This window comes from Plasmodium yoelii (assembly GCF_900002385.2).
Source record: "Plasmodium yoelii strain 17X genome assembly, chromosome: 7".
NCBI lineage: Eukaryota > Apicomplexa > Aconoidasida > Haemosporida > Plasmodiidae > Plasmodium > Plasmodium yoelii.
Window position 1 is genome coordinate 29,583 of NC_036179.2, and position 19,318 is coordinate 48,900.

The following is a 19,318-nucleotide window of genomic DNA, read 5'->3' on the forward strand; positions in this document are numbered from 1 at the left end:
CTTCCGTTTGAATCCAAATATATTCAATGTATTCAATTTTGTGATGAAATCAATGCTATAATTCAATTACATTTTCTCTATGATTCTCCTTTATATTAGTTCGATCATTTTTTTTACGTTAAAAATTTATGTTTCGTACTTTATTATTGTCATAAAACTTGTTAGTAATTAATTCTATATCAATATACAAATATCATAAAATATATCGATCACCATCCTCAAATATAAAATACTTATCATTTACTTTATCCACTCAAATAATCAATATAATATGAATATAACTTAAATATGTATCCATATTTTTTTTATCCATTTTTAATTATAATGTAAACAATCTATTAAAACCCATTTTATTATAATTTTATACCTTCACATATAAGACATATTCTATTTAAGGTACGAATCATATATTAAATTCAAATAACTCTCCCATCAAATAAATCAAATGTCTTTATATTGTGGTATGTATACATCAATCGAACCATATAATCCGATTAACACTTCTTATATAATAATAAATTATGATACAGTTAATAAGACCTCTTAAATATATTTACCACCAATTTAACAATCAAATATAAAAAGTCCATAGCTCAACATATTTAACATTGAGTTATATTAACATGAAATTCAATTCTTATAATTTATCAAAATATATTTTTTTATTGCTCCTTTTCATCCCTATTTTTTCTTACATATTTAGACTTAATTTAAATCTTAAAAACTCCAACTTATCCTATACATATTTTTAATAACTTATTTTCTATATATATTTAAAACAATTCCTTAAACTAATAAATATTATAAAATCATTCAAAATTAAATACAATATAATACATACCCTAACCTACATATAAAAACTATATAAAATGATCCAAAAATTACTTATTTCCAAATAGACTGTTTCTTAGATATATCAATCATTATTACTACTCCTGAAATTTGTATTACCCTTCAAATCATATTAATGATTCATTCTCTTCTTTATATTTTTTAGCTTTTCTCTTAAATGTTGTTTTTGAGATCGTTTCCGTAATATAAATAACGAACACTAATGTAAAATGTTAAGAAGTGTACGATTTTTTTGTTAACGTTTGCATATATTTAATGAAAATAATTTTTAAATTTCTTATTATTTACCTTAAAAAAAATTCCCAAAAATATTGTTGTTGCACTGAATATTGATAAAGCTAGAATTAATTTTTTTACTATCGACAAGCTTGATGATGTAACATCAGAACTTTGTACGGAACCATGTTCAGAACTTTTTATTTGATGTTGTGTTATTTTTATCGATGGAAAGGATGGAAAACTATCACATTTCTTTTTAAAACTATCATAATCAGTTGATAAAGTATACCATACTTTACTATATGAACTGTCTCCACTAATGCTAGAATCGTCATTAAGTTTTTTAAATTTGTCAACAATGTTATTTACATATTCCAAATATTGGTTGCATTCTATATTGCCATCATTAGATTCAGTATGCATTTTACATAATAATTTAAATGCATCATAAAATTTAGATATATCTTCAAAATTAATATTCGAAAAATCCATATTTTTAACTATGACATCCTTAAAATTATTATATCCCGTTTTTCCTTTTAATTTATTACTACAATCATTATCACCATTTGTACAATTAGTATAATTCGCATTTTTTTCTATAATAGTATAAAAATTATTTAGGTTGATTTTCCCATCATTCTTTAGGTTTAACATATAATTTAACCATATCATAATGTATATAATAACCGATTTAGCCTGTTCATTACTTAAATCATCAATCCTATTAGCAATATTTTTATTGAGCAACCATAAGCATGTAGCATTTATATTACTGAGCTCAGTCTTACATTTTTTTTCCCTTGATTCTTCATCAAGGCAGTATTCCTCAATACCATGTATACCATGAATATCATATTCTTCAGAATTTTTTAATTCATCGGGATAATTTTCAATTACTATATCAAAATTTTCACACTAAGAAAGAATTTATAAAAGTATAATAAAAATATATGTTAATGAAATTTATAGATTATATAATATCGACAAATACAAGGAAAAGAAAATTTTATTAAAAAATGCAGATACCAGTTCAGAATCCATTGTAATTTTATTTTGTTTATAATATGTAAATTATGTAACATAATATTGTTTTATATAGTTTACGCTTAATAAATGACAAAATAATTGAAGTCTAATATAAAATAGTTTGTGTTTAAATAAATTCCTATCATTTTTAATATTAATTTAAAGGTAATTTGGAACAATATAATATTTTTATGGAACTTAAATTCTCATAAATTTTGGTTATTTGATGCATTATTGGTTATTTGTATATAAATTTGTGCATAAATTGTTATTCTTAATACCTTTCAGTATAATTCTATAGTAAAATCAAAATAAGATTGTAATGAATTAAAAATATATCATCATATACACATGCTTTAATATATAAAATAAACAACGTCATATCTTTTGTTTTAATAAATGGTGTCTCAAAGCTAATATACTGAAAAAATCGAAACAATTAAGAAATCCATTATTACTATAATGTTTAAAAGTATATAAATAGTCATTTTTTAAAATATATTAAATATTTACATTATTGTTTCTTATAATATATAATATAGTTTTTTCTAAAATTATAGTATCTTCAGATTAAGTTACATGCTCCATTTTCTATGCAAATTACATAAATTCATATTATTTTTATTTAATATAGATAAATTAAAAAGTAATTTTAATGCGTTAAATAACTTTATTTTTATTCCTACATATCCCAATTTAGATGTATTCTATGTTGGGTAATATTATTATATATTTTCCCATCTTTTCCATTCTTTAAAACAACAATTAGCACTGAACCCATATTTATAAGCTTAAATAAGTCTTTGAACCCATATTATTTTTAAAATAATACATAGTAAATATTAAACATTTATTATGCCTTTCTATTAATATTAAATATATAACATATAAATACCTACTGATGAAATTTTAAAGTATAATAGAAAACTATGTGTATTAGATTCTTATATTGCCCTTTAAGAGGAGAGAGATAAGATATATTTGCTCTTTTAATATATATATTTGGATAAATATTTGTTAAATGTTCTGCACTGTTCATTATTATCTTATATATTTTATTGTTATTGTTATCAATGGATATACATTAAAATAATTCGTTAAATTTCCTATATTTTATTAATTATATGGTAAAATAATGCTATTTAAGATTACAAAATGATGATTCATTAAACAATGATAATATAATATGTATTATTGAAATGGCATTTGGTATTAATTGAGTCTTTAACATTTTCTCCATTGCCCATATTTTTAAAATATAAAACTACAAATCCCAAATTGGATCTTTAACAAAATATATAACATTGATACGTTTATAATGTATTATTCTGTGTCTTTTCGATAAAATTCATATATAATTATATGAAGATTTTACAATATAACAATATTTCAATATTAGTTATTGGTAGAGTATTTTATTAGATGTATAGGTATATAATAATAACGCTATTCTATCTATCAAATTATAACATTATATTTTATTAATATTCTTATATTCAAATATATTAACTATTTTAAAATATAATTTATTTATACCTCAACTATAATGTTTAAAATTAATAGTAATTAATCTATTACTATACCTTATGATAAATAAATTAAAGTGTACAAATCAACTTCTATTAATACAAGAAGATAATATTAACTACAATTACAACTTCAAAAAATGTTAGGAGAATAATAATATTTTATAGACAATGTTATATTGTTCAACCTCGATCAATATACCATACGTCTATATTTTATGATTATCTATTATATATTAGTAGTGTGTTTAATTAACATGAAGGTATATTATAATGTAGACAATTGTTCCAAATGAATCGAATTATAATTATACTCTGATATATAAAATTATTATACTGTTCGGTTATTAAAATATAATTTAAATTCAAATAAATATGATACAAATAATAAGTTTTAACAAATAAAATGTTTTATCAAATAAAAAACATGTGTTATACATAATTTGATATAACCATAGATTAAACAAATTTATATAATAGACAAATATGATATAGCATAATATGAATTCACATATAATCAATATCTATATTAATATATACAATATAGACATTTTTTTTAATTATATTAAATCAGAATGAACACTTATTATACTTTATGAAAAAATGTAATGTGACCCTTTTCATATTAATGGAAGTACCCTTTGCGATTGCATATTTGGACTTCTCATTATTAAACATACAGAATGAAACATATATTAAATTAATGTACAAATTATGAAAAAATAAATGCAATATAATACTTAACCCTAATCATGGGTTCCACAACATAAAAACTATATAACAATTATGCAAAATTATTTACAAATAAACAGCTTCTTAGCATATATCAATCATTATTACTATTCCTGAAATAGTCATTACTCTTCGAATCATATATCAATTAACCATTTTCTTCTTAATGATTTTAGCTTTCTTCTTAAACGTTTTTTAACTTTTTTCCGAAATCCAAATAACGAATACTAATATAAAATGTTAAGAAGCGTGCGGTTGTTCGTTAATATTTACATATATACAATATTTTTTTTTAATTCCTTATTATTTACCTTATAAGAAACTCCCAATAAAATTGATGCTGCAACAAATATAATTGCAATTTTAATTAGTGTATTTTTTGTTACTGAGCTTCGTGGACAAGCTACAAGTGATGGGACATAACCACACTTAACATTATTATATTTCTCTTTAAATTTATCATAATCATTTGATAAACTAGACCATAGTTGTGAATAGGAACTTCCTTTAGAAATATCCAAAGTATTTTTAACTTTTTCACATTTTTCAAAAAATTCTCCAACATTTTCTAAACATGGCATGCATTGTTTATTGTTTGCATCAAGTTCTCTATACATTTTACATAATGATTTAAATGGATCATAAAAATTAGATATATCTTTAATATTCATGTTCATCGATTTTATTTTATTTTCTATAACATCATTATTAATCTTATCACTATCAGTTATATGCTGAATATATTTACTATTTGTTTTTATATGTTTAGTATAAAAATCGTATAATTTTGTGGTTCCATTTTGTGTTTTTTGATTTAGTTTATAACTTAACCATAAAATAGCATATTCAGCAAGTTTATCACTCTCTATTTTTTCATTATTATCAATACCCTCAAACAATTTTAGTAATGCTAAAAAACCAGAACAAACTCTTTTTTCATCAGTATCACAGTTACTATCAGGGCAATAATAATCAAAATGACTAATAGAATTATATCCTTTCGAGTTCTTCGGATCATCAACATAATTATCAATCGCACTAATTATATCACACTACGAATATATTTTACGAATTAAACAAAAAAATGTATTGATATAAATGTTACTAAAATTAATATTAATATAATTTATAGGAATGCAACATACGAATAATATAATAAAAAATATATATACCACTCTATAAGACATAATGAAATTCTGTTATAATTTGGAGATTATGTGGGGTGATGTTGTTTATATATATTGCATAGAATATATGGTATATTTACTCAAAATCTTTGCATATCAATTATCTTTCGTTAGACATATTATTCTTAATTTTAACTTCATATAAAATAATAATATATTAATATTACTAAAATATTATACTCATTTTATGACACTTAGCTAAATTACCTTAAATAGAAGGTTCCTTATACACTTTTGCCATATATATGATGCATATTATACAAAAAATACTATTCTTACTAACATTTGGTATAACTATATTATAAAAATGGATATACTTTTATAATGAATCTAAAAAATGTATACTTATACATATCCTTTAATACAGAACATAAACAACGTCCTAAAACTTAAATACTGCACACATATAAAGAATTAAGAAAGCTATTATTAGAATCCTTAAAGTATATAAATAGTAATTTTTTAAAATATATTAAATATTTACATGATTGTTTCTTATAATATATAATATGGTTTTTTCTAAAATTATAGCATTCTCAAATTTAGTTACATGCACCGTTTTCTATGCATATTATATAAATTTATATTATTTGTATTTAATATAGATAAATTAAAAAATAATTTTAATGCGTTAAATAACTTTATTTTTATTCTTACACATTCCGTTTTATAAATATAATATATTGGGTAATTTTATTATATATTTTCCCATCTTTTCCATTCTTTAAAACAACAATCAGCACTGAACCCGTATTTATAAGCCTAAATAAGCCTTTGAATGTAGATTTATTTTAAAATAATACTTAGTAAATATTAAATATATAACATATAAATACCTACTGATGAAATTTTAAAGTATAATAGAAAACTATATATATTAGGTTTTTATATTTCCCTTTAGTAGGAGAGAGATAAGATATATTTTCTCTTTTAATATATAAATTTATGTAAATATTCGTACATTTTATGGATTGTCCATTTTTATCTTATATATTATATTTTTATAGTTATTAATGCATATACATTCAAATAATTTATTGAAAATTCTATATTTTATTAATTCTATGATAACATACTGTTGTTTGTAATTAAATACGATTCACTAAACATTGATAGTATAATATCCATTAATATGGAATAATAAAATGACATTTAACATGAATTGAGTCTTTAACCTTTTCTCCATTCCTCATATTTTTATAATATAAAACCATATATCCCAAAGTGGATCTTTAACAAAATATATAACATTGATACCTTTATAATGCATTATTATGTCTTTTCGATAATATTAATGTTTAATTATATGAAGGTTTCACAATGAAATAACATTTCAATATTAGTTTATATGTTTAAGCATATAATAATAACGCATTTTGTCTATCATATTATTTATAATTACTAGAACTATAACATTAAATTTTATTAATATACTTATATTTTTTCAATTTACCATTTATAATATATTTCCAATTTATATATACACCATATCATTAAAACTTACAAATTAATAGTGATTAATCTACTATTATACCTTTATGAAAATAAATTAAAGCGTACAAATAAACTTCTATTAATACAAGAAGAGAATAGTAACTACAATTAAAACTTCAAAAATGTTAGAAGCATACTAATATCTATAGACAACGTTATATTGCCGATATATATCAACCTATATTTTATCAATATCTATTATATGTCCATAATGTCATTAATTAACACTAACAATATGCTCATATAATGCACGGGAATATTCAAAATTATAACTTTTACTAAATAAATCTGTTCACCAAACAAAGAAATGCACTGTATATTATAATGTGGATAATTCAATATAGCCCCTGATTAACAAGTTTCATATAATAGACAATTATCATATATAACCAATATTTATATATCTAATATACTATTTTAATCATTTTAAATCTATATATTATACTTTATCAAAAATATATTATCACATATTTCATATTAATCACACTATCCCTTTTTTCCTTCTATATTTACACATCATCTCCAGATTAAACATACACAATCATAAATATATTTAATTATAAAAAATGTAATTACAATATCCCAGAACCATAAACATAACCTTGATCCATAATACATGAACACCTCGACATCAAGAATATTATAATTAAAAAACAAATTAATTACATTATATATTCTTGGCTTTGCAACTTTATGTTTCATTATTTTAATTAATATTTTATTTATATATTTTTTAACTTTATAATACTATGCTTTGTTATTAAAAGGAAAATTATAATTTGTATTCATTTACAAAAAATATAGCCATCAATATTGCTACCAATAAATAATTTTTATAAAATTAACAATTTTGCTAGAAAAATGTTAAGTAAAATTTGTATTCAAATTGATAAAAAAATCACAGATTGTTTGATTCTCATAATATAAATTTTATCATACTACTATTATGATGAGGTGAAAAATGTTGTTATAGTAGTATTAGTAATATATAGAATTAACGGGATTTTTCATATTAAATTAATTGTTTAATATAATATTTATAGTACTATGATCTTTTATTTATTAATGTAAGTATATGTATTTCCATACGTAATGAACTGTTCTATAAATTTTAAATTGAGTTTAATCAATTATAAAATTTGTTTATTAATAATGCTATATATTAAAAATATCACTTATATAATTAAAGTTATTTATTTTTAGATATTATGATATTGTGAATCATTACATTTCTGATATTCATTATTTATGAAAGATTCTGTTATTAATGTTGTTTTATGGTTGAATTATTTAAATAAAACATATATTAAACTTATCAATCTGATAAAAGTACCCAAATTTGTTGTTTAAATAATAATTTGTATTTTTTAAAATAAATATTTGTTTTTTATGCTTTATTGGAAAAAATGATTTGCTTCAGTATTAATTATATTTGTTCTGTTTTGAGTTAATTTTTAATTAAAAAAATACTAGTATATATTTTAATATTTTGTTTGTAAAGTTCCAAAATGAATAAGTTTTATATTCAAATTGTTTTTTTTATTTTAATCATCTCCCTATGTGTAAATAATAAAACCCTTGCAACGGAGCTTTCTCCAAAAACATATACAAAATACAAATCAAAAAAATTTACAATATTCAAATCAAAAAAATTTACAATATTCAATTCAAAAAAATATTATCCTGTGTAAGAAAATACAACAATATATATAATATATATTACATATTTCATTATGAAAATATTAAATGTGTACGTCTTTGCAACAATGTTATAAATACAATAACTTTACTTTTGTACACATTAAAAATATGTTCATTTTTAGCAATGATAATACAGAAGAAATATATCAAAAAAACAAGCACCTATTATATACCGATCCCGAAGAAACTCGAAATGCGTGCAGATTTATTAATGACGCTTTAAAACAATTAGAACATCATGCTACAAGTAAAGATGGTTATAAAAGGTGTTGTGCAAATCCTTATCGGAATATAATTTTTTATAAAAAAAAGCATCGAGGTCATACAATTGTTGAAAAAATTCATTATACAATTTATGATCCGAATCAGGTATCAATTAACGAACAACATCAAAAGTTATAAACCAAATTGAAATTAAAAAATGATTATAATTTATATACATATATTTCTCTTTGCTTCCATTAGTATAATGAACTAGTAAACCAGTTATGGGATCCAGATAGTAACTTATTATTAAATAAATTCTCTGTTAAAAGTATACAAAACATAAATAATTACCCAAATTAACATATTATTGTTACTATTTATTCGAAATTTTATGATTTATTATTGATATATTATACTATTTATCCTTTCCAACATCTTCAAACTCATCATATTTTAATTATATCTATGAAATTTTATAATATGTTTTTTAGAAAAAATTGTCCGTATGTACACTCCAAATTTAGTAATGATACAACAACGTTGGAAAAAATGGCCATGGTCTCGTGAGAAATATTTTTATGCTATAGCTGCAAAATATAAAGTAAGCAAAGCTTTCTTCTTCTATTTCGTTATAAATCATATTTTTCGTATTATTCAAATACACTTTTATTAATTTTGTAGATATCACAAAACAAAACTATGATTGTCATGGCTTCAGCAAATATAATTGATCACAACCGTAAAAATAAAAAATATTTTGAAAATAAAATAGTAGAAAGTGCAAATTTATTTCAAGCTGAAATTGATTCTGAAGATGATATTAGAAATGGAAAATTAAAAAAAATGTTTGTTAACTTAAGTGGATACATTATTGAAAAAAGAAACAAACATACTTATATCACATGTGTCGACTCTGTAAACGGTATACATATTTTAATAATATAATAATTTATTTCAACTATTCTTTTTAATAAATGAAGATATTTATAATTTCCAAAAAATTTAAACATTTTATATAATCATCCATTTGTGTTTTTTTTCTTAGAATGATGAACATGGTTCCACTTAACAAAAAAGCATTATTGGAAAACCTTTAGATTGTTTTTCATTTCATAAATAAACATACATTTTCACCAACGTATATTAGAGAATTTTTGTTAATAAAACGATTTATTTTCATGAATGGTATTTATTTAAATTACCATCATAACATATTTTTGTGTTTTATGATTGTTTTGTTTTTGTCTGTTATTTGTTTATCCCTTTTAATATTATAATGCATCTATATGTATTAATTTTTTGAATAATACAAATAAAACTGTTATAACTTATGAAGATCTTTCATTTAATACTTATCACCCTGTTTTGTTTACAAACATGGACATCATCATAGACTAAAATTTGGGGGAATATCCCATATATTTAAACTATTCTGTATTCCAAATATTATCATCACCTATTCTTTATTTCAAATACTATCATGACATTTATTTTTGTTTGTAAGTGGTATTTGATCTTAATACCGCTACTGTAATGAAATTAATAAGATGGTCAGAATGATTCAATATAAATGTTACGTTGATGTAATCATTTTTTATATTGTTATTTAAACCATATAATACCAATATATTTTATACACATATATGTGAACATTATAATAAACCAACTAAAACATTCTTTCCTTTAAAAAAAAATTCATATACATTCATAGAAAAAATAAAATATAACATAAATGTAAAATGAAAATAAGCAGTTTCGTTAAATAAAAATATTCATAACATGACCATTTTATGATATATATAATTCAATATAACCCTAAACCTTTAAAACAATTCCTTAAACTAATAAATATTATAAAAATATTCAAATTAAATACAATATAATACTTAACCCTAATTCAAAACATAAAAACTATATAAAAATTATGCAAAAATTACTTCCCAATAGACAGTTTCTTAAATATATAAATCATTATTATTATTCCTAAATTGTCACTCTTCGAATCATATATTAATGATTCATTCTCTTCTTTATATTTTTTAGCTTTTCTCTTAAATAATGTTTTTGAGCTCTTTTCCGTAATACAAATAACGAACACTAATATAAAATGTTAAGAAGTGTACGATTTTTTTGTTAACGTTTGAATATATTTAATGAAAATAATTTTTAAATTTCTTATTATTTACCTTAAAAAAAATTCCCAAAAAAATTGTTATTACACTGAATATTGATAAAGCTAGAATTAATTTGTTTACTATCGACAAGCTTGGTGATGTAACATTACAACTCTTTCCAGAACTTTGCACACCACTTTCATCTGTTTCTGTCGGTATAAGGGATGGAATACTGCTACAATCAATCCTATTATTATCACAATAATATTTTAAATTAATATAATCATTTGATAATGTAGTCAATACTTGATAATAGGCGTCATCTTTAGTATTATCAGAAACATTATTAAGTTCATTATATTTTTTAACAAATTCACTAGCATTTTCTAAATATTTATTATTTTGTGTGTTGCTTCCACCAAGTTCAGTATATATGTTACATAATAGTTTAAATGCATCATAAATTTTAGGCATATTTTTAATATTAGTACTCAACAAATTCATTCTTCCATTTATGATTTCCTTATAATTGTTATATCCTGTATTCTCTTCTAATTGCTTACTACAATCTCCACTATCATTATTACAACTAGTATAATGCCTATTATTTTCTATACATTTTTTGTAAAAATCATTTAGATCCTTGGCTTCGTCATACGTCTTTTGATTTAGTTTATAACTTAACCATATGATAATGTATTGAACAGTATTGGTATTTTTTTTATTTTTCAAAAACAATTGCTCAAACAACCATAAGCATCCAGCATTTATTTTATCGAGATCAGTCTTGCATTCTGTTTTCCCTGATTCTCCACTAGAGCAGTAATACTTAATATCCTTATTTTGATTAAAATCGACTGATGCATAGTTTTCTAAGTCATCGCGTAAATAGTTTCTCAATGTATCAAAGTGTTCACACTAAAAAAACATTTAAAAAAGTATAATAAAAATATATGTTAATGAAATTTATAGATTATATAATATCGACAAATATAAGGAAAAGCAAATTTTATTAAAAAATGCAAATACCAGGGTTTTATCCATTGCAATTTTATTTTGTTTATAATATGTAGATTATGTAACATCATATTATTTTATATTTTTTACGCTTAATAAATGACAAAATAATTGAACATAGCATAAAACTGTCTATGGTTAAACATTTTATTATCATTTTTAATATTAATTTAAAGATAATATGGAACAATATAATAACTTTACGGTAGTTAGATAAATTATCGTGTTTGGGGGGGTTTAATACATGTTTTACCATGTGTATAGATACAATTTTACATTAATTGTTATCCTTAATAACACGCATATGAGCGTTATTATAAAAATTAAAACAACAATTTAACGAATTAAAAATATATCGTCTTATACATATGCTTTAATATGGAAAATAAACAACGCCATATCTTTTGTTTTAATATACTGCAAAAATCGAAACAATTAAGAAACCCATTATTACTATAATCCTTAAAGTATATAAATAGTTATTTTTTAAAATATATTAAATACATATATACTTGTTTCTAATACTATATACCATGTTTTATTAAAATTATAGTATTTTCAAAATAAATTGCATATACTTAAATTTATATTGTTTTTATTTAATATATATCCATTCCAATTATAGTTAACATTTCCAATAACTTATTTTTATTCTTACACATTCCGTTTTAGAAATATACTTTATTGGGTAATTTTATAATATATTTTGTCATCCTTTCCTTAAAACAAATATTAGCACTGAACCCATATTTATAAGCTTAAATAAGTTTTTATATGTAGATTGTTTTTAAAATAATACTTAGTAAATATTAAATATATATACCTACTGATGATATTTTAAAGTATAATATAAAACTATGTTTAATTAGGTTCTTATATTGCACTTTAATAGGAGAGAGATAAGATATATTAGCTCTTTAATATATATATTTCGCTAAATATTATACATAATTTTATCTTATATATTCTACTGTTATAGTTAATGTATATCGTTCAAATAATTTATTAAAAATTCTATATTTTATGAATTCTATGGTAAAACAACGACAATATAATATGCGTTAATATGGAATAATAAAATGATATTTAACATAATTGAGTCTTTAACAGTTTCTTTATTTATCTATTTTTTTTGAATATAAAACCACATATTCAAAATTGAACCTTTAACAAAAACATAACATTAATACCCTTATAATGTATTATTATTTACCTTCTCTATAAAATTAATACTAATGTTTAATTATATGAAGGTTTCACAATATAACAATATTTCAATATTAGTTATTGAATAATATTTTACCAGTTTATATGTATAGGTATATAATATTACGTTATTCTATTTATCATATTATTTATAATTATTAAAACAAAATATGATAAAAAATTTATTAATATACATATATTTTATTTTTTAACTATTTTAAAATATAATTTATTTATACCTCAAAACTGTAAAGTTCAAAATTAATAGTGATTAATCCAATAGTATACCTTTATAGTAAATAAATTAATGTATATATTAATAACTCTATTATTTGAATTTAAAACTTTATCATAAAATAAAACTATATATAATCGAAAATTAAAAGGATAGTATACATATATCTATAATTTAATTTTTTACTAATATGTATATTTTTATTGATTATTAAAAATGTTAGGTGCATAAAACATCTTTTATAGATAATGTTGTATTGTCGATTCTCGGTCGATATTTTATGAACATCTATTATTACAGTTCAGTTGTATAACATGATTTAAATTAAAATAAATATGATACAAGTTATAAGTTTTACTAAATAATATTTTCATAAAATAAAAAAACATATTATGATATGCATAATTCAATATAGTTCCTGATTAACAAGTTTAATGTAATAGTCAATTATGATATTCAATAATATGAATTCATATATAATCAATATCTATATTAATATATGCAATATAGACATTTTATTTTAATCATATTAAATCGGTATAAACACACAATTGTATATATTATACTTTATGGGAAATATGGTATGTGACCTCTTTCATATTATATTATTCCCCTTTTTGTTGCATATTTTGACTTTTTAACTTCATCTTCTGATTAAACATACGAAATGATACATATATTAAATTAGTGTTTAAATTATAAAAAATTAAATAAAGATGTAGTATTGGACCCTAACCCGAATATGGGTTCCACAAACACAATCCTGACCCACAACATAAAAACTATATAAAAATTATGCAAAAATTATTTATTTCTAAATAGACAGTTTATTAAAATATACCAACCATTATTACTATTCCTGAAATAATTACTACTCTTCGTATCATATATTATTGATTCATTTTCTTCTTTATATTTTTTATTTTTTCTCTTATTTGTTGTTTTTTAAATCGTTTCCGAAATCCAAATAACGAATACTAATATAAAAACGGTAAACGAATTATTTTTTGTTATCGTTTGCATATATATAATGAAAATAATTTTTCAAGTCCTTATTATTTACCTTATAAGAAATTCCTAAAAAAAATGCTATTGCACCAAATATCGATAAAACTGTAAATAATCTGGTTGTTATCGACGAACTTGATGGTGTATCTTCATAAGTTTGTGTAGAAGTTAGTTCAGAAGTGCGTATAAAATTGTTTGTTGCTTCTATCGATGGAAATGACGAACTATTTTTACATTTCTTTTTAAAATTACTATAATCAGTTGATAAATTATGTAATATTTTTCTATATAAACTACTACCAGTGTTATCAGAATCTCCATAAAGTTCTTGATATTTTTTAACAAATTCATTAGCGGTTGTTATATATTTCGTGCAATCTGGATTCTTTTCATTCAAACCAGTATACATATTACATAAACTTTTAAATAAAACATAAAGTTTAGTTATTTTTTCACTAGAAATATCCATGAATTCTTTTTTTTTATCTATAAGATCCTTATAATGTTTATACTCTGTAACATCAGCTATAGAATTTTTATATCTATCATTATCTATAGTTGTACTATAAAAAAATTGTAGATTGCTATCACTTCCTGTTTGTTCCTTTAGGTTTAACATATAACTTAACCATATCATAATGTATTCAACAATATTGATGTTACTATTTGCAACAGACTTAAACAATTCAGAAGTCCCAAATATTTTATTAAAAAGATATAAACATCCACCATTAATTTTTTCGAAATCAGTATCACAACTATTACTACCACAATAACCATCTAAGAAGTTTTCTTTTTGAAATATATAGTTATTATCACTGTCCAATTTATCAGAAAATTTATCCCATAGATTCTCGAACTTTTCACACTAGGAAAACATTTAAAAACAAATATTATAAATGTATATTATTGAACATTTGATTAAAATAAAGTTTAATGATATTTAAATATAATACAATATCAAAAATGCATATACCACTTGCTTATTCATTGTGATAGAATTTTATTTTTGATTTGTAAATTGAGTAGAATCATGCTGTTTTATATACACTCCCCCCAATATGTGACGCAAATACTTTAACCCTATATATAACAACTGTCTGTAGTTAAATATATTATAAGTTTTTCAATAATTAAATTAATATAGAATAATAAAATAATATTATTACTAAAGGAACGTTTTATTTCTTTTTGTGACAATTATTTAAATTACCTTAAATAGAGGGTTGCTTAATACATTTTAGTTAAATATAAATACGATGCATTTTATAAAAAAAAATGCTATTCTTACTAACATCTGGTAAAACTCTGTTATAAAAATATATATACTTTTATAAATAATATAATGTATTTTTAAACATAGAAAAGGAATGTATTTATATTTTATGTTTTAATGATTGTTCTTCTAAAACTTAAATATTGTATATATCTAAAAAATAAAAAGTTATATTATTGATATAATCCTTAAAAGTATATAAATAATAATTTTTTAAAATATAATAAATATTTATATAGTTATTTCTAATAGTATATACCATGTTTAATTAAAATTATATTATTTTCGAATTAAGTTGCATTGTTCCTTTTTTAATTGCATATACATAATTTTAATATTATTTTTATTTAATATATATCAATTCCAATTATATTTAACATTTTCAATAACTTTAGTTTTATTCCTATATAATTAAATTTAGAAATATACCCTTTTGGGTAATTTTATAATATATTTTGCACATCTTTCTCACGGTTTAAAACGACAATTAGCACTGAAACCGTATTTATAAGCTTAAATAGGTATTTTAATGCATATTATTTTTAAAATAATACTTAGTATATATTAATTATTAACATATAAATAACTATTGATGCAAATTTTAAAGTACAATAAAAAAATATGTGTAATTAGGTTGGTATATTTGCATTTTAGATAGGAGAGATAAGGGAAGTATGCTTTTTTAAGACAATTATGTAGCCATATAAGATTTACCTATTCTATATAACTAATTATGTCTTGTATTTCTTTAAAATTAAACTTTCAGTTCATGTATACATTAAAAATAACTTAGAATTATTACTTTTCTAAATATATAGTTTGCTTTTATATTTTATAATAAACTATATTTAGTTTTATTATGAAAAACTATAAAATTATTAATATTAACATTCTTGGTAGTGTTAATTCTAATATTATAGCATTAAAGCATACTTAAATAAATGTTATAATATTTCATTTGATCTTGTATGCATACAATTTTATCATACCTTTAAGAATATGTATAATTAATATATATCAACTTATTCAAATTAAATGAATTTAATGATTTTTTCGTATTTAATACTTTATCTATTGTTATTACTATTATTATTACTGCTATACCACTGTATAGTACAACGGAATAATTAATGTGCTTAATCAAAATACTTTAAATCAATTAGTAATTTTTTTGTTTCATTGTTTTTAAATTATTTTAATGCATATATTATTTCGTAATAACAATATATTTAAATTATAAATTTGGAGTTTTTATATACATAATAACATAATAAAAATATTATTAATTCAAATTAATTATTACATTCATTTTCTGTATATTTTGCATTAATATGTAATTGTATATGTTTCACAAAATTAACATATTTCAGTTTTAGTCATTTATACAATATTATATATATTAGAACAATAACGTTAATTTTATATATCAGGTTGTTTATAAGTATTATAGCAAACTATAACATTAAATTTTATTATATACTTATATTTTATTTTTTAACTATTTTAAAATATAATTATTTATACCTAAAAACTATGAAGTTTACAAATTAATAGTGATTAATATAATGTTATACCTTTATGATAAATTGAAGCGTATAAATAAACTTCTATTAATACAAATGTAAAATACAAGAGAATAGTAACTACAATTAAAACTTAAAAAATGGTGAAGCGTAATAATATTTTATAGACAATGTTATATTGTCGATTCTCGGTCGATATTCCATGCATCTATATTTTATGAATATATATTACTGTTCAGTTGGATAACATGATTTAAATTAAAATAAATATGATACAAATAATAAGTTTTACTAAATAAAATTTTCATCAAATAAGAAACATTGCGTTATGAAATATTCGATATAACCGCAGATTAACAAATTTTATATAATAGACAATTATGATGTTGAATAATATGAATTCATATATAATCGATATAGACATTTTATTTTAATCATATTAAATTGACATGAACACTCAATTATATATATTATAACTTATAAAATATGTTATGTAATCCCTTCCACATTAATGGTTATATCCACTTTTTGGTTGCATATTTAGACTTTATATGTGATTAAACATACGGAATGATACGTATATTAATTAGTGTTTAAATTATAAAAAATTAAATAAAGATATAATACTTAGCCCTAACCCGAATATGGGTTCCATAAACATAACCCTGATCCTATAACTTAAAAACAATATAAAAACTATGATCAAAAATTACTCCCCAATAGACAGTTTCTTAAAATACATCAATATGCATACTCGGAATAATTTATTAATGATCCATTTTCTTCTTTATTTTTTTAGCTTTTCTCTTAAATGTTGTTTTTGACCTCGTTTCCGAAATCCAAATAACGAATACTAATATAAAATGAAGAAATATATGATTTTGTTTGTTATTGTTTGCATATATATAATGAAAATAATTTTTTAATTCCTTATTATTTACCTTATAAGCAATTCCCAAGAAAATTGGTATTGCAACTAATATCGATAAAATTGGAATTAATTTGCTTGCTATCGAACTTGATGTAGCTTCAGAAATTATTTTTTTTATATCTGGAGTGGATGGGAATTTTTCACATTTTTTTTTTAAATTGTCATAATCAGTTAATAAATTAATCAATACATAAAAATAGCGGATATTTTCACCAATATTATGATCTATGATAATTTTTTTATATGTTTCAACAAATTGATTAGCTTTTTCGGAATATTGCGTGCAATTTGAGTTTGTATCAAGCTCATATATTTCACATAATGTATTAAATGCATCATATAATTTAGATATAATGTTCTTATCCATACTTAAAATATAATTATTTTTATCTATAAGATCCTTATAACATTTATAACCACTAATATATTTCATATTATTATTATTATACTTAACATCTTTCTCTATATATTTTTTATAAAAAGAGTCTATACTGTCGTTTTCTTCAGTTTTGGTAAGGTTTAATATATATCTTAACCATATCAAAATGTATTGAACAATATAGATGTTTCCTTTTGCATCCTTTTCAAACGCAGACTCATCCTTAAATAATGTATTAAAAATATGTAAACACCTAGCATTAATTTTATCGGTATTATCATTACATTTTTCATCAGTACAGTGCTCTTTGAAATCTTCATCATTTGTAAATTGATAGCTTACATCATTTTCCAAATAGGAAATCGAGTTCCTTAAAGGAAGTAACGTTCCACACTAAGAACGCAGTTAAAAACAATTAATAAAAACGAGAATTATTAAAAGTTTTATTAAAATAAAATTTAATGATATTTATATATGGTCAATATCAAAAAATGTAAAGGAAATTATCATTATTAAAAAATGCATATACCACGTCCTTATCCATAGTGATGGGATTTTATTTTTGATTTGTAAATTGAGTAGAATCATGCTATTTTATATACACTGCATCAAATATGAGACGCAAATACTTTAACCCTATATATAACTGTCTATAGTTAAATATACTATAAGTTTTTCAATA

The 19,318-nt window shown here is 20.9% G+C and overlaps 6 protein-coding genes across 6 annotated transcripts; 1 reads left to right on the forward strand and 5 right to left on the reverse strand.

Annotated features, from left to right (window-relative positions):
* Positions 1-964: 964 nt before the first annotated feature.
* PY17X_0700019 (PIR protein) lies at positions 965-2,115 on the reverse strand (the record flags this gene model as incomplete). The annotated part of the gene is made up of 3 exons (XM_034637468.1): positions 965-1,051; positions 1,141-1,989; positions 2,101-2,115. 3 exons carry the CDS (start codon positions 2,113-2,115, stop codon positions 965-967), a joined length of 951 nt encoding a protein of 316 aa, XP_034493440.1.
* A 2,380-nt stretch (positions 2,116-4,495) lies between these two features.
* Positions 4,496-5,545, reverse strand: PY17X_0700021 (PIR protein; the record flags this gene model as incomplete). Its single annotated transcript, XM_022956523.1, has 3 exons — positions 4,496-4,585; positions 4,670-5,410; positions 5,531-5,545. 3 exons carry the CDS (start codon positions 5,543-5,545, stop codon positions 4,496-4,498), a joined length of 846 nt encoding a protein of 281 aa, XP_022810998.1.
* A 3,002-nt stretch (positions 5,546-8,547) lies between these two features.
* On the forward strand, positions 8,548-10,016 carry PY17X_0700023 (fam-a protein; the record flags this gene model as incomplete). The annotated part of the gene is made up of 6 exons (XM_034637469.1): positions 8,548-8,726; positions 8,863-9,109; positions 9,206-9,275; positions 9,439-9,548; positions 9,629-9,862; positions 9,993-10,016. 6 exons carry the CDS (start codon positions 8,548-8,550, stop codon positions 10,014-10,016), a joined length of 864 nt encoding a protein of 287 aa, XP_034493441.1.
* A 941-nt stretch (positions 10,017-10,957) lies between these two features.
* On the reverse strand, positions 10,958-12,105 carry PY17X_0700025 (PIR protein; the record flags this gene model as incomplete). Its single annotated transcript, XM_022956514.1, has 3 exons — positions 10,958-11,044; positions 11,134-11,979; positions 12,091-12,105. 3 exons carry the CDS (start codon positions 12,103-12,105, stop codon positions 10,958-10,960), a joined length of 948 nt encoding a protein of 315 aa, XP_022810996.1.
* A 2,304-nt stretch (positions 12,106-14,409) lies between these two features.
* On the reverse strand, positions 14,410-15,518 carry PY17X_0700027 (PIR protein; the record flags this gene model as incomplete). The annotated part of the gene is made up of 3 exons (XM_034637470.1): positions 14,410-14,496; positions 14,583-15,395; positions 15,504-15,518. 3 exons carry the CDS (start codon positions 15,516-15,518, stop codon positions 14,410-14,412), a joined length of 915 nt encoding a protein of 304 aa, XP_034493442.1.
* A 2,595-nt stretch (positions 15,519-18,113) lies between these two features.
* PY17X_0700029 (PIR protein) lies at positions 18,114-19,180 on the reverse strand (the record flags this gene model as incomplete). Its single annotated transcript, XM_022956507.1, has 3 exons — positions 18,114-18,179; positions 18,268-19,029; positions 19,166-19,180. 3 exons carry the CDS (start codon positions 19,178-19,180, stop codon positions 18,114-18,116), a joined length of 843 nt encoding a protein of 280 aa, XP_022810773.1.
* Positions 19,181-19,318: the final 138 nt, after the last annotated feature.